General features: G+C 41.5%; 1 protein-coding gene across 2 annotated transcripts in view; it reads left to right on the top strand.

Annotated features, from left to right (window-relative positions):
* The window catches only part of LOC128734061 (SH3 domain-binding protein 5 homolog), a 42465-nt gene extending 19874 nt beyond the window's left edge, over window positions 1–22591 (top strand). For both annotated transcript variants that reach the window (XM_053828050.1, XM_053828049.1), the window contains exons 3-5: window positions 8421–8717; window positions 18201–18284; window positions 20233–22591. In XM_053828050.1, coding sequence (XP_053684025.1) covers window positions 8421–8717; window positions 18201–18284; window positions 20233–21177 — 1326 coding nt within the window. In that variant the 3' untranslated portion in view covers window positions 21178–22591. The remainder of the gene's footprint in view (window positions 1–8420; window positions 8718–18200; window positions 18285–20232) is intronic.
* Window positions 22592–23032: the final 441 nt, after the last annotated feature.

The following is a 23032-nucleotide window of genomic DNA, read 5'->3' as shown; positions in this document are numbered from 1 at the left end:
TACCTACCTACAATATACCTGTATGAACTATGTACAAAAAAAATTAGTTTTAGTGAAACCAAAGAAAACAATTTTACTTCTATTATAAAAGACAAAAATTGCGCCGACAAAACATGCCTGTCTTTTAATCGCCTTTACTTGAAGCGATGACCAGGTTCAAATGAGATTTGCTTGAAAGCTTCTGTTCAACAAATGAAAGTAGTCGCGTTATGTATGAAGCGAAGGTAAAGAAGAAAATTAGCTTCATTAATTTTTTTCGTTGATGTCGGGGCCTGGTTGGAATTAGGAACAGCCATGCCAGCCTTGAGCATCAGTCCTTATGTCAGGAGCGGCCTACAACAGCGTCTGATCCAGAGCGGGCGATTAAATTAAAAAAAATATGTTGCCTGGAACATGGTGATTTCTTGAAAAGTCTTCACGATTCAAGGAAAAATGTCTTCATTTGTCTTCTTTCGACTTTCCAGAATTTTTTGCTCATTTGAATTACCAGGCTTCATTCTCGGTTTTTTGCTCAGTTGATGGTCATTTGACTGCAGCGCATCAACTAAATAGAATTCGAAAAAGTAGTGTAAAGGGCAATTGTAGAGCTAATTACTATCTACATTAATGTTGAAGAAAGTTTAGTTCTATCTTCTGTATTTACGGCCACTTATCAAGGTATCGACATATCTGGTTGGGTTATTTTTAGACACAAATTGTGCCTCTTCCTCCATCTACTGTGGAAACCACCGACCGAGAAGTTTTAATTTAACTTGTTTTTACTGTCAGGACGACGACACTATGCAGGTTCTTGCGACTTACAAGGTACTGCGCGCTGTTCGTCTGTCAGCGAGTTAGCCACGATTCTCAGCGCGGGTTTTTGGGGAAAGGTTCCGTTCCTATGGAATAGACCAATCTCGTGTTTTTAGTCTTGATCTTGAAATTAATATTTTTTGAAACGGTACCGTCCCGTCAATTGTAGAACCACCGTTTTAAAAAATATTAATTTATATGCCTGACCGCATTTCAAGCTCAAGACTGAAAACACGAGGTTGGAAAGATTCGTGTTTGCAGTGCCGAAATTTCCAAAAGCTGTAGAGCCTCTAACGAGCTGGAGACGGACTTTGTAGTGTTGGGCAGAAGCACTTACTTTTCCTGCAAAGACATCCATAGGGCCACTTGGTCACCTGGCCAACGAATAACCATCGAAATCGACCACATCACCACTACTCGTCGATGGCCTGCATTTGTCGGCAAAACAATGTGCCAATTCATCATTTATTTATTGACTGTAAAGCATTACACGATACAGTCGACCGAGATCAGCTAGGTCAGTTATTGCACGAATACAGAATTCCGGGCTGACGCTTGGATCGGGTGAGTGTATTTTGTGTGCGTTTCGGGGGCACTCTCGGACCCCTTCGAGACGTGACTATGGTGGGCTAAGACAAAGTGACAACATATCCTGCATGCTGTTCATCATCGCCCTTGATTGGGGATGGTTCGACGAGTATGACTAGCCAACCCAAAGGTATACTTTGATATAACAGGGTTCGGCACTAGATGTGTAACTTATTTAAAGGACCATAATTTTGGTTTATTTCAGAGTACAGAATGTGTGATAACAATCAAAAATTTCGAAGCAATTTATTTTGGCTCGATATGACAACCTTTCGGCTTGACTATGACCTTGAGACGACCAAAGCTACCCAATTTTTTTTGTATCATCAGACAACAGGGTCTACAATCTACATGATATGAAAACAGAAAAAAACTAACAAATTAAGATAATCTTGATTACGTAAACGACCCTTGAACGTTTCACAACTAATGTTAAAATCGAACAAGTAAAGCACAGAGTTAAAAGCTGCACACATTGCGGTAACAGGTTTGTTTTGTCCATATACTGCCCGATGAAACGGAATGCGTAGAATTCTCGAGAACGTTTCATCGTCTCTCCTCTTTTTCAATGTCCAACTGCTTACACCTGTGTTCATATGGAGGAACTTCGACTGTATCCGTCCAGGGCAGATATCGTAGCGCGTACTTGATAAATCTTCTGTATAGATAAATCCGTGCAGTCCAAAGGGCAGTGTAAGGGCTCCAAACAGCTGCTGCCGTCTCCAGGGCTAAGCGTACAAGTGTTCTGAGACAGTACGGCTCACGAAACTCTTTGCAGGTCTCATTCTGAGTCCAAGGTTTTTGTTTACTTAGTTCGTCCGGCAAGGTATTGCGGCATAGTCCGCCCCCTTTTCGAAAATGTGTGCTTAATTTGGACTCCGCATCAACTCTATTGGAACCTTCGAATTGAACGAGTGCAGAGGAAGTTCATAAGATTGGTCCTGCGAAGTTTGTCTTGGGGCAAACCAGAAAATCTACCTCCGTATCCTGATCGCTTTCGATTAACCCCTCTAAGGTCTACATCATTTTTAGCAACGCAAAATTCACTAAAATGGCCATAACTTTTTTATCTTTCAATATTTTTTCACCAAATTTGGGAATTTTGCCGAAAATATTTTCTATTTTCATAATATCTATAGATAATGGCCATATGCCATATGGTCCCGGAGTTATTCCAGAGTTCCTTGGGGGACCGAGATATGGCCTTTTTAGATAAAGTTGCCAAATATCTAAAATTTGTTTGAAATCTGTTGATTTTTGTAAACATATCATCGACTGTGGACATATCAGTTACTTTGCCACAGTTATGAGCCATGGTGCGCGCCATCCGGATCCGGGGGGACACTATAAATCCGGAACCGGTTCCCGTAACGGGACATTTCAGCATCAGTAAAGCATGTCGTGCCGCATGTCAAACAACATCAGCATTCGACAAAATAGGGATTGGCGATCATCTCATGTCTCTCAGAGGCCATGTGGCCGTTTCCAGGTCCCGGACAAGTTCCTCCGATATCCGTTCCGTGCTTGAATCAGAAAAGAAACCCTCCCCGGACCCGGAACCGGTCATACGGCCTCTGAGAGACATGAGATGATCACCAATCGCTATTTTGTCGAATGCTGATGTTGTTTGATATGCGACACGACATGCTTTACTGATGCTGAAATGTCCCGTTACGGGAACCGGTTCCGGATTTATAGTGTCCCATCGGATCCGGATGGCGCGCAACATGGCTCATAACTGCGGCAAAGTAACTGATATGTCCACAGTCAATGATATGTTTACAAAAATCAACAGATTTCAAACAAATTTTAGATATTTGGCAACTTTATCTAAAAAGGCCATATCTCGGTCCCCCAAGGAAATCTGGAATAACTCCGGGACCATATGGCATATGGCCATTATCTATAGATATTATGAAAATAGAAAATATTTTCGGCAAAATTCCCAAATTTGGTGAAAAAATATTGAAAGATAAAAAAGTTATGGCCATATTAATGAATTTTGCGGTGCTAAAAATGATGTAGACCTTAGAGGGATTAAAGCAAAGCCTAGGTGCTACATTCCGGTATCGAAACTTGACCTTCTTTTTTTATACGACAGACTTCGCAGCCAGCTGTTAGAGTGCAGGACAATTGCGGGGCCAGTTGCTACGATCCTATTGACTCTAACAGCCTCTCCCAGTCGAGATTCGAACATAAGACGAATGGCTAATTAGGCCAGCGTCATACCTCTGAGGCAACTAGGAGGCACTGTCGATTGCTTGGTCTAGATACATTAGAACGTCGACACTACATCAGCTTTGTTTGTAGCAAAACTGTTACACGACGAGATTGATTCGCCGCAATTACTACCGTTGGTTAATTTTCGCGCAGTACAAAGGACTCTGCGACCATCCTCACTGCTGACATGTCATGCGACATGTTACTGGTACACAAGCACCGAAATAACTATATTGATTTGGAGCCTTTTTTATGGGTGCAGCTGATTACAAAGCGCTGTTTCTGAATCGGTTTATTTATTTATCTATTATTATTATTAATCAACGGGCTCGATTCGGCCCCAATGATTGTCAGGTTAACATAAAAATAGTCAAATCGAATTAAGTGAGTAAAATTCTATCAAACGTATACAAACAGATCTTAAAATAACTGTATCTTCTTCGAGGTTTACCTCTCCAAAAAAGCGAGTGAATCTGCTCTGAATATCCGTCGTGGTAGATGAAAGTCGAATAACGACGATTCTTGATTAAAGGCCCGCTGCAGACCGCCGATAGTGCCGTTCATACTGTAGTTAGTGTTGAACATTTATGTTAATCTGTCCCAGTAGCGCGGGGCAGTCAATTCTCACTTGTAAGCTATCCGCGATAAACAGTGCTCTGGAGCTAGCCCGACTTATACGGAGAGGTATATAGATCGATCAGTTGACAGCGGCTTTCATAGCTAGGAAGACAGAACGGGTTTCTCCATGGCAATTTTCGCAAAGCGAATCTAAGAAACCGACGCTGAACGGACTCGATTCTTTCAGCGCTGTTGTTGTAGTTAGGATTCCAAACAGACGAACAGTATTCCAGAACTGAACGCACCAGCGAAAATTTTTTCGCGATCCTAAAGAGAAAGCCTAAGGACCTTGAGGCTTTAGCGACAACATACGAGATATGATGTTTGTACGTTAACTGCGAATCTAACATAACACCCAAGTCTTTAATATGCGAAACACGTGTGCCCTCGAGCGTATAACGAAACAGGATCGGATCTTTCTTACGGGAAAATGTGATTGCTGAGCACTTCTCCGGGTTCACTATCATACAGTTCACGTCAGTGGCAAAGGCCTCAAGGTGATTTTGAAGAAAGTGACAGTCACCAGTCGAGCTGATCCGGATGTACATTTTAAGATCATCTGCATAGGAGAGTCGTGGGCCCTTAATGACCAAATTAACGTCGTTGAAATAAAGCAGAAAAGTCAGAGGACCTAGATGGCTTCCTTGAGGTATACCAGATGAGGCTGGATAGATATCGGATCGACAATCTCCAACGGCAACCACCAGCTGTCGATCGGTGAGATACGAGCGAAAAGGTTACCGTTAAAACCCAGTGTATGTAGTTTTGCAATTGCGATGGCGTAGTTTATCTTGTCAAAGGCTGCTGACAGGTCGGTGTACAAAACATCTGTTTGAGCTCCATACACAATAATCAGGGAACAATGTCGATCAGCGCTGACACTGACAATCCGCAGCGAACTGCAAGGTGGATTTTGAGATATTCTGCATCCTGGAGGAAGTAGCATGCAGACATTGTTGTAATACAGCGACGATAGCAAGGGTCCTACGTTGCTACCCTGAGGTACTTCGGAAGTCGCAATACTCAGTGTTTCGCATTTTCACAGAAAAACGACGGTTTGCAAGGAAGGATCTTAGGCCACCGGTAGAAAGCAGCAGACAAAATTACCTAAGCCCCACTAGATTTGTGCTAATCAAGCGGCCAGGAAAAAGCCATGCCAATCAGTTAAGTTGTATTGCGTAACACTTATGTGCAACGAGCCACCGATAAGGAATGCCAACAGTTTCGAGCCATCCCAAAGCGATAGTTGAAACATCGCTTTTGTTTTCCTTCTTGAACACAGGAAGGATCTAGAATCTTGTCCAGCACACAGGAAATGTTTCCGGAAAAAGTGATAGGTTAATAATAAACTGTTGACGTTTCGAAAGAGCAGATGTATTCCATTCGATACGCGAAACACTGATGATTTCAACTTCAAGGCAACTTAAACTTCATTATGCGTAGAATGTGATTTGACGGTATCTTAATCCACTCACGGACGGGCAATGGCTTTCTTCAGCATCGTGAGGCTTGTCTTGATAATATATTGCATTTATTTTGACGCCGAGTTAAAAAAATGATTGGAAAGCACCCATCCGCGATAACAGCAGCCTAAATTGTTGTTTGTGGTACTAGAAGTATACGCTGCCGTACGAAATTGACAATGTATAGTTCGAAAACAAAACTCTTACTAGACCTTAGTTTTTCTTGGACTTGAAGCCGTGACGCTGTTTGCGGCAGACGGCGTATTCTTGCTGTATTCGAGCCGAATATGCTGTAGAGTATATTTGGTGGAGTAAAGTACAAACTGAAATCGTTAAGTGGCAGAGCCGGATCAATCACGAGCCATAGGCTCTGCTCCATCTCTCCAACTCCATCTGGCTAAAATCGGGAGGCTACAGTAGGACGAACATGTCGGAACGATACCGGACGTTAGTGCAGTAAAAACCGTTTCCTTCAATAACCCCACCGGCATCAAGAACAACGAAGTTTAACGTGCGAGATAACTCGACCAGGTCGAAGACAAGTTATGACTGCTGAAATGCTTGAGAAATTGACGACGAGTGACCCAAGACCGAGTTGATTGAACGAATGCTTGAACAGCACGAACTACCCCATCTCGGAATTATACGACAACGTTGAACTATCGAATTGTGAAACCTCGCTGGTTTCGCTCGATTGAATCATACGCAACCTTAAAGCCGGCAAGAATGATATCCTTTTGAGGTATCTGATGACCTCCCGCTACACCAAGTCCCGAAGATTTACAGCGCGTTACTGAATCTACAGGTCTTTGCTTTATTTTCTCTCCTGGTCCTCCTGCTATCACCTTCACCATTAAACATTTTAAAAACTGTTTCAAAAAAAATATTTAAATGCGAAAAAGTTAAATCCATATAAGTTCTAGTCAGTTTTATGTGGAATTCAACCACGGTAATATGGAAAACCTGGTGCGTTTGTAAATTGGACACTGCAAAATCCGAATAAATATAAGTTTTTAGCCGCAAAATTCTGTACAGTGACGGAGTCTGACTATTTATTTCGAAACATCTATAACATTTATCTTAACAAATTTTGGTTACAATAGGATGATGTTACAAAACGCCAGACATAAACTTGTTGAAGACCATTTTCGCCGGTGGTTTTGTTTCTTTTTTTGGACCCGTCAAATAACTGCTCTTGATATCAAGTCTGTGTGTGATATATGCGGACAACCCCAACACTTTAGATTCTGTGTAAATTAACATTGATACTGATATATTTAATTTAGTTATACCTATAACGAATGAGCTCATTTCGCATGCCTTAACCGAAGACGAAGTACACTGTTTGTAAACAACATTAGAGCACACGCCTAAAGTTAAACTTTTCATGCAGACATTTGGGTATTATCGGATATTCTCCACCTCCTCCCGCATGTATCCAGTACAACAAATACGCTAGTGTAGCAACGGCTAATTTCTTTTTATTGAAATTAGCAGCACTTAAAAAAGTACTGTTTCCTGGAACTGTCGAAGCACAACAGTAAAAGAGGTAACAAACGAGTACGTTGGAACCGAACCAACCAACCAACCAACCAACGACGGCATCGTCATATGGCTTGCTCGAAAAGTCGGTTATGGAAATTAGTTTTTCATGCCACCTCACGTTCGTTGCAAAACAGCAAGCGTATACGTATGTTATAGAGGTGCTTTAAATCGTGGGAACATTTCTTTGTCCTTGGGCACCTTCCGTGAATAATGTGTTTCTTAATCGGTCCGTGTACAATGCGGGAAACCGGAAAGGCAGGCTTTTTCAAGTGTTTATTGGTTGGTTGTACACCAGCTCAGCCCATAGCACCACCGCAGCTGCTGCGCTAATAAACGCAGGTCAAGACATTTCTCCTATGCTACGTCACAGTGTGATTAGCTTACTTTCGTAATGAGAAGTAGTGCTTTCTTTCACGGTGTGGTTGGCCGTGAACATGTACTAGAAGATGTTTACTTTAGCATAATCTTGTCATTACGAGGGAGCGTTAAAAATTTATTACTTCCTTGCCTTGGTTGATTTTGTTAGTGGATTTTATGTGCAAGTGGATTTTACGTATGGCGAAAAGGGCTTAGTATGTTCATTATGACTCATTTTATAATCTATAATTTATGAGTCATTTCCGAACTTTAATTAAATTAAAGAAATGAAAAACTTACTAAACATAAATAAATAGAGTGCCGTTAATAGCACTGCGAAATAAGAAAGCAAGGTCTAAGGAAAATTTAAGTTAATTGGACATTATTTGGTATGCATCCTTCCTCTCTTTGTAAAAAAGGAGCTTAGCTCAGCTTTTAGGAATCATTTTTTTAAAAACGTTAGATTTTAGGCCAATACCGGCATCAAAAACTATAAAATAATAAGTTTTTAAGTGACTCATTCTTTGATCATGATGTGTACGCAATATTATAATATTAGGTATTATTATAATAATTTTGCAAATTTGTATTAATTTACAATCACTCTTTCATCACACATAACTGTTATCGCAACGAATGACGATGACGTGAGCGATTGAATTGACCGTTGTTGGCACTCAACTTGAGTGGAAGTGATTGTTTTTATTTCCCGACTTCTGTATCTGTATAGGCATCTGCAATGGGTTAATCCCAGCTACATTTCATTATTTTATCTGACGCTAGACAAAGAAATATTACGCTTACTTAATGATTACTCTCATCTCGTTCCATTCGCAGGAAGCTAAATCTACCTTCCGGATTCTGATGAACGAATCCACCCGGCGACTGAAATTGTCTTCCAAGAAACTGGGCAGCTGCATCGACAAGGCGCGACCCTACTACGAGGCACTCGAGAAAGCCAAGGCGGCCCAGCTGGAATGTCAGGCAGCGGCAATCAAGTATCAGCGGGCTAACGAAATTCATGCGGCGGCAAAGGAAACGGTTGCTCTGGCCGAGCAAAGGTTTCTCAGCAACTCCCAGGAGTGGCAATTCGACAACGCCTGGCAGGAGATGTTGAATCATGCCACGATAAAGGTACGTACCTACTTTGTATAAAATTATACCAATTGTACCGACATACCGAGATCTCATTCATCAACCTGTTGATTTATTAGTACCTATATAATGTTGCATTAGGCTGAAACACATTAGCATACGCAATTAACCTGATGCCTTCCAGTTTATAAACGGATACTATCTTTGAAACAATACCGATGTTTCCCTCTAGAGTTTATTCTGCTTGAGTAAACACTTCGCTTCTGATATACGTACACTCTTTGTTGTTGGGAGGCATTCCGCGCTTTATGTAGCATAGAGTAGACGGGTTTTGCATCGTTACGCTTCGTGATTCCCGGCGAGTGTCGCATTCTACGCACACGTCGCACACCTACCCGCACTGTTTTGCACCGGTGGCGGTGGTACGCTGCACGGGCGTTCGACTCCACGTCCGTTAGCGGTTCGATTGTACATACTTTGTACGTGCTTTCGCGACGCATTTTAGAGCTCATTATATTTGAATCAGGGTTTTCCAGCGCTGCTGGTTTTGTTTTTATGTGCGATAGTGGATGGGTAAGCCAACCTGGCAGGTACTTGTCTCGGTGGTTGGTTGGCGCTCATTTATGCAAATTTCTTAAAGCATTTGGTAACAGAACTCACTGGTTGGCGTTGAATTGAACTGCACACGAAACAAGCGATCATGGATGTACATTCTTTTAGTCAGCAGAGCTATCGGTAAAGCGATTGAGGAGGTATGGAATTCTTTGGATTCCATTCAGGTCTGTGAACCATTGGACTGGCTCCAAAGCACACGCACGTGCTCGCTGTGTGGTTACAAATGAAAACATTAATTGCACTACGATAACATACCTACTTGTAAAGTAGCGGGGAGCCTAGCCTAAACTATAAGTACTATCTTTGGTACGCTGAATTCAGTGGTATCACCCATTTTAAAAGCTGGCTGTTTTGCTCAAAATATATTCATATAATAATGAAAAGTTATTTATTCCACGTGAATTCGTATATCGACACTATTGGACCAAATGTGGTACGAAAACAGTCACTAAAAAGAGATAAAAACCAGCATTAGCACTAACTTTTAAGCCAAATGCATTAAAACTATCGTTGAGCAGAGCATAAATTTTTATGGATTGTCTCTTTATTATCAATAAAAGATAATTATAATTATAAAGATAATTCTAGAAGCTGATCGGCAAGTGGATTCGATCTATATTGTAGTTGCGAAAGCTTGTGACACTGTACCACACAATCTCATTATTTAAAAACTGAACCATATCGGATTTTTCTCATGGTTCACCGAGTGGCTTTTCTCATACCCGACCCCAAAGCTTTCGTTACAGTAAACTGCGTACGCTCCAGCATATTTGATATATTGTTTCTTGTACCTCAAGGCAGTGTACTTGGCCCTCTCATCTTTATAATTTATAAATGATGACCTGGTTGAACTGCTTTCATCATCGAAACTTTCGTTTGTCGACGAACTAAAAATTTTCCGGTTGATTCTGTCGCATTACTGAAGGATATTAATCATTTGCTAGTCTGGTGCAGTGATAACGGCATCCGTGTTAACAGCAAAAGTGCAAAGTAATACCATATAAAAGCAGTAACATCGTTTTTCTTCATCAATACAACACGACCGGATTGGCTGGAACGTGTTAACTCTATTCTCGAGCTAGGCGTTACGATCGACTCTAAATCGAGGTTCGACGAGCATATAAATATAGTTACTGCTAAAGCATTCACCGTGCTTGGTTTTATGCGACGCCACGCGTCTGAATTTACTGACGTTTATTGTCTCAAGACGCTGTTTTGCTCTCTAGTACGCAGTATACTAGAGTATGCTTCTGCGGCTTGGGCAATGCAAATCATTGCAATTGAGCGAAATCCAGTGGTTGGAGAATTCACGAAAAAGTGATCATTTGAATCGATGAACATCCCTCATGAACATACACTATTCGCCTGCCTCGCCGATAATGCACGCATCAGCTTTGAATTTTATCACGAACAGAACCTCAATGTGAACATCAGAATTTGTTCAAAAATTGAATATTGAACATTGTGTGTGTTCGATTTATCGGATATAGAATGCCCGGGGACGCCGGAAAGTATTCAAAATAATATTACCACGAAAAGGGAATAGTTTAAAGTAGTGTTAGTGACTTTACAAGCAGCAGAAGACGGTAAATCGCATTTTTGCGTTGCTCACGATATTCGTATATTCAGCGATGCTACAAAGCGTGAGTGTATGTTGCTCATTGTTATAGGCGAATTGAACCACTCGCGTAGCTGTTTTATCATGATAAAAACCGTTTGCCGATGCTCGACGTATCTATTCATTTTGCGAGTATTCCAACCTCTGGCGAAATCAGAAAAACTTTTTGCGATTCGTCTTACGTCAGCTGCCGTGGAATGATCCAGTCAAACATCAGTGTCTTTTTACATTCGACCTTATAACAGGCAATGTGGACTGCTCTGAACTCCTGTACCAGATACCTTGGAATGTACCTCCTCGATGGCTTCGGAATCCACCGTTATTGGTCGTCCAATTCCACAGAACAAATGGTGTGAATGATTGTTTTAATGTTAGTCTACGTTCCTTCAACGACGTTTGTAATGTCTTTGATTTTACGCTGTCTAGAAATGTGTTTAGTATTTGAATCCGAGACTTAAATTAGTTATAAAGTAATCTGAACAACGAGCTGTTGCACGTATTCACCTTATTTATTAACCTTATAATAGAACTGCTCGCCGACGCAGAGACGCGATACCCCAGCAACGACACACGGAGTTTCTATAAAATGGTGAGATGCAGGAATTTTGCCATGCCTGTGATGTGCAATGATAGTGCTGGCAACCTGCTTACCGACAAAACGGCGGTAGCAGCCAGGCGGAAGGAGCACTTTCAGACACTGTTGAATGGAGAGCGTATGCGATGCGTTGTAAGCGATGGTCAAGCTGTGGGGCCACCAACACAGGAGGAGGTTAAAGGCAATTAGTGAGCTGAAAAACGGTAAGGCTGCTGGGAAGGACGGTATCCCGGCTGAACTTCTGAAAGCGGGGAGCGAGCGGCTGTACGAAGTAATCTACCGGATCATTCTCAAGATCTGGGAGGAAGAGCAAATGCCGGAGGGGGGGTTGGATGGCCTCATTTGCCCAATTTTCAAAAAGAGACAACTGGAGTGTAAATACTATTGAGGAATTACATTGCTCAATTCTGCCTACAAGGTCCCAGCTAACATTTTCGTACGTATATCAAAGTGAAAAATGAGAAATACATACCGATATATATCTTGAAAAATCGCACTAGATGCATGAAACCAGCATATGCGTACATTTTGGAGGCAATATATGTACTGCAGATTATTCGTAAACAATTCATATTCATAAGTTAAAGTATTTGTATACGATGAGATCCGACTCAACACGATTAGTTCCATAATGCTATACAATTCTGTGATGAAAATCGTATGTAAATCAGTCGTCATCATTTTGTACGGTTGAATAGATTTAATAAGCTTTGCGTACGATTTCGATTTTATTTAGAGACATTTAAGATGATTTTCATATATTGATATACGATTTGTGGTTTGCTGGGGTGTTTTCCCGTATCCTGTTCTACAGACTGAGACCGTTAGCGGAGTCCTTCGTCGGCGAGTACCAAGCTGGTTTTCGTGAGGGTCGCTCCACGACGGATCAGATATTTGCCCTGCGTCAGATGCTAGACAAGTTCCGGGAGTACAACTTGCAGACACACCATCTGTTTGTGGACTTTAAAGTGGCGTACAGTTCAGTTAAACGAAATGAGCTGTGGCAGATAATGCTAGAACATGGTTTTGTGACGAAACTAGTTACGCTGATTCGTGCGACGCTGGACGGATCCAAACGTGAGACCTCAGCCAACATTGACTTGGAAGGTGCATTACGAAAGGCAAACGTGGAAAGGAATGGAAATATCATCACGAAATCTCACATGCTTCTTGGTTTTACGGATGACGTCGATATCATCGGAATCAACCGAAGAGCAGTGGAAGATGCCTTCAGACCCTTTAAAATGGAAGCGGCGGGATTGGGACTTACCATTAACTCCGCCAAAACGAAGTACATGGTTGCTGGTAGAGAACGTGGGAGCCCAAGTGGTGTTGGTGCCGCGGTGGAGTTAGATGGGGAACGATATGAAGTAGTGGAGGAATTTATATACCTTGGTACACTCGTGACATGTGACAACGATGTAAGCCGCGAAGTGAAACGACGAGTTGCAGCCGCGAATCGGGCTTTCTACGGATTACGTAGCCAGCTGAAGTTTGCACAAAACTGGCGCTCTATAGAACACTAATCCTCCCGGTGGCCCTTTACGGACACGAATCGTGGACGCTAAAGGAAGCTGATCGGCGAGTGCTTGGGGTTTTTGAGCGTAATATTTTGCGATCTATACCTGGTGGCAAAATGGAAAATGGAGTGTGGCGCAGTCGCATTAATCCCGAGCTGTACCAAGTATACAAATATGCTGATATAGTGAAGGTAGTGCTATGTGGCAGACTGCGGTGGGCTGGACACGTTGCCAGAATGCCCGACGAAAGAGTAGCCAAAACTATTTTCAGCAGAGAACCAGAAAGAGGCCGTAGACTCCGAGGCAGATCCCGCACCCGGTGGGTGTGTGCTGTCGAAGACAGTGCACGTTCAGCTGGTGTTCGTGGGGATTGGAGAACGGCAGCCCAGGACCGACGGTACTGGAGGGCCATAATTCGTTCGGCGCAGGATCAGCAACGGACCGTTGCGTTGCCATTAAAGTAAAGTAAAGTAAGTATAATAGAACTTGGCTCGAATCTCGGCTAGACGGTGCTTGCTAGATAAAATCAGTAGGATCGTTACACTGGCCCCGTTTTCCTGTTCTCTAACAGCCGGCTGCAAAGTCTGTCGATAAAGAAGGATAATGTCTAATGACGGTTTAAGCCCACAGCATTGTTTTTATAATAGAACTTGGCCAAATATCGACGAGCAAGGCACCAGTTAACCATGATTCTGAGGAGTAAAAAGGACTAGAAGGAGAACGGAGATCGTCAAGAATTAGAATAATTATTCCGAGCTAATGACACACGCATGTTTTATTTACGAGCAGGGTTACTAAACTCGTAGGGATTACACTGAAGCCTAACATGTGTAAAGACGAGGGAGGGAATCTGATCACTTTATAAACATGGCCGAGATACGCTGGCAATGGCTGCCACTGGATAATTTCCAAGATTTGGATGAAGCAGAAGCTAGCGGAGGAATAAAGGATGGTTTTTCCCATCTACGGACTAAGGTAAACGCCGCCTACAAGGTAATCTTCCAGATCTTGTTATATTGGTTGTCACCGATACAACAATGTTTTGTAGAGAATTGTCAGGAAATTCTCTTGGAGAAACGCGCTGCTGTGGACCAAATTTTTACCATCCGACAGATCTTGCAGAAATGTCGGGAGTACAAAGTGCCCACGCGTCACATCTTTATTGATTCCAAAGCAGCATACGATACAGTCAATCGAGACCAGCTATGGCAGATAATGCTCGTACGTGGTTTTCCGGACAAACTGACCCGACTGATCAGAGCTACATTGGATCGAGTGATGTATTTTGTGCACATTTCGGGGACACACTCGAGTCCGTTTGAGACTACACACCGGAAAGTGCTTCAACATCGTTCATGAGGGTGTAATAAAATAAACGAGCATCTAAACGAGAGGCATGATTTTGATTTTTAGAATATATGAAAGCAAAAGGCTCAAAGGAGCGAAACGCACGCTTTCCAACCCTCATTAGACATAGTTCCGTATGAACTTGAAGCTGTGACGCTGCTTACGAAGGACATACCGAACGACAGTGTGACAAAAACGGTTCTTTTCAACAACCACACCGGCAATAGGAGCAGAGTGGCTCAATGTGCAAGATAGCCCGACCAGGTCTAAAGAAATTTTCGACATCTAGGAAGCCTAAAAATTGGCGACGAGTGGCCCAAAATCGAGTTGAATGGAGATGATTGCTTGAAACAGCACGAGCCACCCGGCTTTATAGACGCTGACGTTTGCCTGGTTTTTAATTATCCAATGAAAATTAAATTCCCCGACTTGTTCAGGCTTTTCCAGGTGCGTTTTAAAAAATTCTAATCGCTTTTAATAACTTGTCTTCATTAACGGTTTATCCGTTTCAATTAATTGTGATGATTACTTTTACTCTCTGAGGCAAGATTTTTCTGTCAAATATGGAGTATCCAAGGCTAGTAGAATGTTGGAGTGAGTGCCAATAATGGAAATTGAATAATAAATACTGCAAGATAACACATGATCTATTTAGATAACTAGAGATAACTACAGTCCGCTGTTGTTCAAAGTTTGATCAATATCTGCGATCGACACTGCAGATCCCTGTGAAATCCGTTTGTAATTGGCTCCCATTATAGTTTGGTTCGATCCTCGGATCCCCCCGGTTGAGTAAAGAGGATCGTTATACAAACTTAATAAGTGTTGCTTCATTTTCCGCTCTTTCTTCTTTTACCTCTTTTCTCTTTTAAGATACTATAAAAACCTTTGTTTAATTGCTGTCTTCTACCGTTATAAAACTACCGTTATAGAAAATTAGCTTATGTTCTACCCATACTAGCTTAACCCTTAAATGCGCAATGTTGTTTTAAAACAACATAATGAAAAACATCCCCAAAGTAAATTATGTTTACCGCCTTTAGATAAGTAAGTTTTCTTTTTAAATGATTCTTTTCAGCGTGCGCATTTAAGGGTTAAGATGCGATTTCACCGGCTCTACGCCTGCCTCCCACATTTCGCTAAAATGCGGACTGTGTGGCGGAATGAATGACCACTTAGCCGCTCTTACAACAGTCTGTTCATGTCGTTGTTCCCGCCTTCGAAATTAGTAGCATTAGTCTTGATATAATTTTTCAACAAGTTCACGGCGGCTTACGAAGCTTTAGAGGGCTCCTGAGTATATTTCCGTTCCTGTATGCGAGAAAACTGGCGAAGGTTTGCACTCGATAATTTAGCAAATTTTCCATCATTTGGGAGGATTTAGTCGGTATCGCCTGGAAGCAAGGCCGATACATTGAACAATGATCTTTCGAGTCGCGTTCTTTGCATTCATTGGTCAATATTGCTGACCTCGTATTCTTGTTTCACTAAAAAAAGGTCACAAAAGCTATGCCTGTTTTTAACACATAATCGGAGCACGAAAACACAATTTTATGTTGATTTTTTTTTGTGGAAACTCGATGTCTGGCGACGATGCCCGATTTCATGTCCTTGGGTACGAAAGTAACCCCGTTGTATTCGTACCACTCCAGGACATTCTTTGAATAGTACCACGAAGCTAGATCCGGCCAGAAGATCGTAGGACCCTCGTGTTGCTTCAACAGAGGAAACAGACGCTTCTGTAGACACTCCTTGAGGTAGATCTGCCCGTTTACAGTCTCGGTTGTCACGAACGGCGCACTCTGTTTGCCACATGAGCAGATCGCTTACCAAATCGTGTATTTCTTGGCAAACTTTGAAAGTTTCTGCTTCCTTATTTCCTCCGGAACATCAAACTTATGCTGGGTGGTGAAGAACAGTAGCCCCAGAAGCTGCCGGAAGTCCGCCTTGGCGTAAGTCTCATCATGCATGATAAGACAATGAAGCTTTGTCAGCATCTATGTGTACAGTTTCCGGGCCCGTGTCTTTCCCATCGTATTTTGCAGTTCGTCATGATTAAGAGCCTTCTGCACTTTGTACGTATGCAGTTGCTCCCGTTCCTTGGCTCTCTGAACGAAAAACTACGACAGATTGAACTTTTTGGCCACATCCCTGACCGAAACATTGTGATTCTCCTTAAACGCTTCCACGACACGCTTGTGATCCTGATCACTAATAGAACATCCATGTTGACCGCATTTCTACTTCCGTTCGATGCTCAGAGTTTCGTAGTAACGTTTAATCACACCACTCACAGTTGTGTGCACGATTCCGAGTTGTTTTCCGATATCCCGAAAAGATAGTTGAGAATTTTCCAGATGTTTGCGCAAAATCAATTCGCGATGTTTCTTTTCGGGTGACGCCATTTTTTCCAATCTTCGAAAAACTGAATGCGATAAAAATACAGTGTAAACAATACACTCTCAACTACTTCTACCCAAATTTTCAAGAGAAAATACCAAATGGGTAGTTTTCTACAGCGTTTCTTTCGTGGTGCAATTTCATGTGGGACACCCTTTAGTGTGGTCCAGATATTTTTTTCCAGTCACATGGCAAATCCATGTAAAACTAAAAACTATTATATATCAGCAACGTATTGAAATCCGTATGTATTGTGTCTGGGAGTTTTATCTCTTATGGTTGGCGACATATTTTTGTCAATAATTTAGCGCTCGAGTTTTTCCACGCTTTTATAATATGTTTTTTTTTACAAAATTACTTAGCATTTTAAAATACACATTCTTTCTGAAAGCCGTTATTATTTTATTTGATATAGGTAGGTAGTCATTTTAACAGCTAATGACCCAAGCTGACTTCTGCGGGGTTGGGATTTTAGCCCGGGTCCTCGGTGGGCGTGAGTGTTTATCACGATACCGGGACTGACCCCTAAAGGCATTAATTGTTAAGAGGTATATTTGATGAGTTACAAAATATCTTATTGAAGAAATAATTTGTTACCGAAGTTTCTTCCAAAAATTGGTGAAAGTTTTTGTGTTTTGTAGGAGAAAGATACTGCGTTTCTTTGAAAGTTGTTTGGTTTGGCAACTTGTTCGTTCACTTTGACACAATGTTGACTCATTTGACAGTACCGTCTCAGTCGAGCAAAATTTGACAAAGTTATATATGGGACATTTGTAGAACCAGTTATTATCTACAATTTTGCTGAGTAAAGTTTTACTGTATCTTTTGTATTTACGGTGCTACAATGCTAGTACCTTATTAGTGACTAAATGAATGAATGCTCATTTAGTTACTAATGACGTACTAGCATTGTAGCATCGTAACTACAACAGATACAGCAAAACTTTATTCACCAAAATTGAAGATGATAACTAGTTCTACAAATGTAATGTTCCATTCACAACGTTGTCAAATTTTGCTCGGCTGGGTCGGTACTGTCAAATGAATCAAAATTGAGTCAAAGTGAACGAACAAGCCCTGTTTGGAAAGTTTTACCACAATATGATTGTTTGAATTGTGATTTTTTACTAACAACGCACTGAAAAATGCTGTATGTAACAATCGAAATATTCATATCTGCGGAATACCTGCGCAATGAATAACCGTGTGAAGCTTCATATTAATTTGGATTGGTTTGCGAATTCGTGTGAGACACCTCCAAAGCAAATCAGATTCGTGATCTGCATTCACATTGAGTATTCATTGAAACTCGGTGCGCTTTGATGAATGGTCGCGGCTCACATTCTTATAAAACTCTATTTCTTTTCAAAACGTGCTTGGTTTCAGAATGTTGTATTAAACATCTGTTTATTTTTTGTTACTTTCAGGTGACGGACGCTGAGAAACAGAAGACGGAAAGTGGAACCGAACATCAGAAAAAAGCGAAAATTTTCCAGGAAGCGGAATTGAAAGTAAGTATAATGGACATTTAAATTGTATTTATATAGGTTAAAGCTGGATATTGCAGTTTTCAGGAATCGATAGTAGAAACACAAAACCTTCAACTATCATACTTACTTCTAACGTTCACGAAGTTGACTTCATGAGTAAGACAGTTATTTTCATTGCCTGCTTTTACATAGCACGACCTTTAGATGACATGACTTCCAGCCATAGCACCTTAGAGGTCGGCTATATTTCCTGTCCATTTTTCGAGGTTAACATTTCGTAAGCCTCATTCATCAAATGGCGCTTTCTATCCTTCAACTCAACACTCTAGCAGAGTATATTTGCTGCACTATGATAGGGAATGCGCGATTTCACCACGTTCGGTGTCCTAGCGTGTTCCACAATCTGATAATGGGAGCAAAGGCGAAGCCTACGGGAAGGCACGATTGGTCGATGTAGGTCATCGTCTTTATGGCGTGAGCTAAGGGGTTCTTATTTTTGCTTGCCACGTGATAGCACTACTGGCAAGACGCAACCAACCTAGCTAGCTAGCTAGCTTGCTAGGTATATCGGCGAAAAACTTCGAACGAAATTGTTGGTGAGATCGAAGCATGTTTTTATTGTACAACAGTTCAGTCACGCGTAGTGTAAATCAACTACTTTCACTCGATAGCACATGTACTATCGGCTAGATGGTGTACAGCATGAGGTGCTCTAAAAGGAGATGTTTAATTGAAACTTTGTTCAATGTTGTACTTGGTTCTTTCGATATTTACACTTCAGTTAACTGAAGTTGGGATGATACTGATACTGAAAGCGTCTTGATTTGACTTTTGTGTGTCACTTACAAGCTTTCTTTTTCCAATTTATTGTGAGCAATTGCGCACGAATTTACGTGCACTCGAATGCCTTTTGCTTAGCTGGAAGCTCACCTTAGACAGCGCTGCTGGGTATGCTCACTCACGTGCAGCGAACTGTGGTAGAACCTGATAAAATACGAAGAAGGTTCGAGCTTGCATCAAGCCAAGCAGCCGGTCCTACCTACGTGGTTGGACGTCACTGTCGAAAAACGACAACGAGGAATTTTTCTATGGTTTCGGAAAAGTCAACATTCCACCAATTTCTTACCTCCGTGAAAGCATGAAGATATTCGATATCTTTGGATTCGTATGTTACAAAAATATATTGGCACCTAGCAAAGAAATGGCTGACTTTTCCATATTGTCTTCGAACCTTTAAACCAGCTTCATTCAGGCATTTTATTCGTGCAATTTATGTGTTCATAGATTCGCTTCCACATCGCTCCAGTTTTCAACTGCTGCAATCAAATTATCCTCCCAGACGGTTGCATAACTCTTTTTTTTCATCAACAAAAATTCCGTGAGAGAGAGCCAACCAGGGGTGGTGGTTTTAAAGTGCAATTTTGCCTATCACCAATGCAACAAAGATGCTATGCCAATCTTTTGGCTTCGCTTCACCGCTGTATACCCATATTTTTTGGCTGCTGTGCAATGAAAACACCAAATAGCATGGTGGCGGTTGTAGAAATCGAAAAGTTGTTGTTTGTAATTTCGTGCCTTGGCGTCCATCCGCGCCAGCGATGCGATCGATGCTGCTGCTAGTAGCTGACGGTGATGCCGAGGCGATGGCAAGACGAAACCAGAAGTGGTATGAGAGGAGGCATATAATTATACTCGTTGTTTGCGAGAACGCATCGTCGTGATGCCGCATGCTGGGAAAAACTCCGCATCAAACAATGGTGGTGCTAATCGTCGAGTGTGTCTCGCGGTGATGTGGCGATGTTACGTCCGGTTTGCCATTAGCGGCCGATTTGTAGGTCAATTGAAATTCTCTCGTCATGCGCCGGCCAGCATGCATGTATGTCCAATGTGGGTCTTTAGCTTTTTAGCAGTAAAAGTAAATTGCTGTTATGCGATGATTGGTTGATGCGAGTTTCATGCTTTGTTTTAGGTACAACAATTGGAAGAACGTTGCCGACGCAGCATCCAGAAATCGAGGCCATATTTTGAGGAGAAGCAACTATGCCAGGAGCAGTTGGAGGCCCAAAAAGGTCGCATTCAGCAACTGGAGGATCAAATAGCTGCTGCGAAGACGGCATACGGAACAGCTCTTCGTAACCTGGAGCAAATCAGTGAAGAAATCCACAAGCAGCGAGGAGATCTTAGTTTGGCAGCCCCGTCTGGCCCTCGGGAACCGGGAGTCGGAGCTGAACTATCAAGTTTGCCTCCTTCGACGTCTTCTGTGACCGTTAGTTCACCCACTAATACATACAATAACTTCAGCAGTAATATGCCCGACATATCGACTGAACTGGACAAATGCGAGATTCGTTCGGTGGGCAGCACATCGATTGCCACCAGTTCTGCCGTCAGTGAGAAAGATCCTACCGATGATTACATGAACGATGCAGATTTGAATTTGGAACTGCTGCGACAGAAGGTGAAAACCTTGGCTGTCCGGCCGGTGGAAGGCGGAGACGGTCAGCAGCAGGAACAAGAAGTGTGGGAACATGAACTGAACGCCACCGTGGATAAGCTGGATCATCTGATGATGCTCCGAGAGTGTTCTGCTCGCGGTTCCAGCGTCGGAAGCCCAGTCGAGCACGTGCAGTCCAACTATACCAGTTTGCCAACGACGCCGAAACATCACCAGCATATGTCGCCGGTGTTGGCGGAGAAACAGAAGATAAAAATGTTCAAAAAATTGGACCCTCTACCGTTGGCGAATGTTTCGATGTATGCTCTTCCAACGTATCTTAGCGGAAGCGGGATAACCCCTTGCTGTCCCGTTAACACTCAAACCGTTCCTATGGGACAAAATGATCTGGTTACGCCTCGTAACGAGCCCATCGACCCCGTCGTTGGGTTCAAGAGCAAACGGAAGATGTCCATGTAAAATTAGCTACCATAAATGATGGTGAATCGTAGAACAACTATCCTAACCTTCGGTGAAGACAAGTTTTACTGTCTGAGTTGATCAACCTAGAAAGAAATTAAGTGAGGTTTTGAACGGCTTCAGTTGTTCTACTGTTTGGCGTCTTAGCATGGTATTGGTGTTATTTAAACATAGTTTGCATCGCGCTTTTTGTGTATGTTTATTTTCTACGTTTTACTAGGAACAATAAAATACTAACGATCGCAAAACCACAAAGAGTACGAATACTACCTAGAATTAGTATCGAAAGGAACAAAAGTACACAAGTTGTGTGTGCAACAGTTCGTGTTAGCTGCAGTTTCATTACAAAACTCTTATTTGCTTTACAAAAGACGAGTTAAGTGGCTTTTTCTCTGCACGATTTCATCGATTTTTTCATACTGTTGGACGCTTCTAAGGCTCACTGAAATAAAAAACCTTTCTATTGAAATAATGGCTTCTGTTTAGTTGCACAACAGTCTAGGTCAAATGTGTATTTCTTTTTTGATTGTTTCTCATTCACCTCTTTATCTTTTATAAACCATTTGAAATTCATGCAACCCAAATGAGTTTTTATATTACTTACATAACCATCAAGTAGTTCAAAATAACTATTACCACAGTTAAAATTTAGTGAGTTCCAATAAAATTGTAACGAAATGGTTCGATTAGCAAAACTGTAGAACACAGCTAGCAATTTTGTGTTGAAGTATTTCAGATATATTAGCGTTCCGTTAGATCTTTCAAGTTCGGGAAACGCAAAAGTTACCTTATAAAGCACTTTCCAGAATTCAAAACGTATACTGCGTTAAGTACAAAAAAATCGAAACATATACTCGTTTGAACTAATATGTACTTTTTAACAAGTTGATTGACAAATTAATTTATGAAACAATGTAGAAAAAAAACCTACTCCAAAAGGCTTCGAGCTTGCTGTAGACATTCGCCGTCAACAAGCAACAATCAAAACCGATGAGCCAAAAATCGAAACTGCAGTATTTGGCGCGCTAGTGACAATGCCAGTCAATTGTTACCGTTTAAAGGTAACCGGCCAGCGCACCACCGGCCGGACACGAAGACTTGCCCCAAGGTTTGAACGTTTGGACGGAATTCAATGGACAAATTGGGTAAGAAACGAGCGAGTGGTTTTATTGTAAATAGCGTACAGAAATACATAAATAGCTTTTTAAAGTTGATCGGAAACATCTTTAATAGCATTAGAATAAGTAAATAATATCATAAGAAAAAGAAAATAAAAAAAACTAAACACGTATCTGACTCGCATGACTATCTCAACTGAATCAGCTGGATATGTGTGCTAAATATACTAACTTTAGATGCGAAGGAAAGTTTATAATCAAGAAGTTCATGTATGCAGAGTTTTAATAAATAGACACTAGATAAATACTTATTTGAAAAAAAAAGTTAATGGAAGTTAGTCTTTTAAAACAATTCGAAAGAAGAAGAAACACACCAAACGTATGTTTTTGGGAGATGAAATTAATCGAACTTGCTCCGGTGTTTGACTTGTCCCCTACAATAAAACGGATTACAGGTTTTGGGAAATATTAGAATATTTTTGTGTATTCCATTGGGATTCGGGGTAAACATTACCAAACGTGATTGTTGCGGTGCTGAGAAAACGCCTTCATCCTGAATAACAATAGGGTCAGTACGGGGATCTCTGATAACTAATAGTGCTAAATTAATCGGACTCTTAAATATCCTTAATTCACATAAAAATCCTTTAGATGGAGGGGCGGCTAGAAACTTAATGTTTTTGAGAGATAATGAGCAAAAAAACCAGATCCGGTTAGATATAGAAGAAAACTTACAA

This window comes from Sabethes cyaneus, chromosome 2 (genome assembly GCF_943734655.1).
Source record: "Sabethes cyaneus chromosome 2, idSabCyanKW18_F2, whole genome shotgun sequence".
Taxonomy (NCBI): domain Eukaryota; kingdom Metazoa; phylum Arthropoda; class Insecta; order Diptera; family Culicidae; genus Sabethes; species Sabethes cyaneus.
The sequence above is the reverse complement of the archived record's forward strand: the minus strand, read 5'-3'. Positions and strand labels throughout refer to the sequence as shown.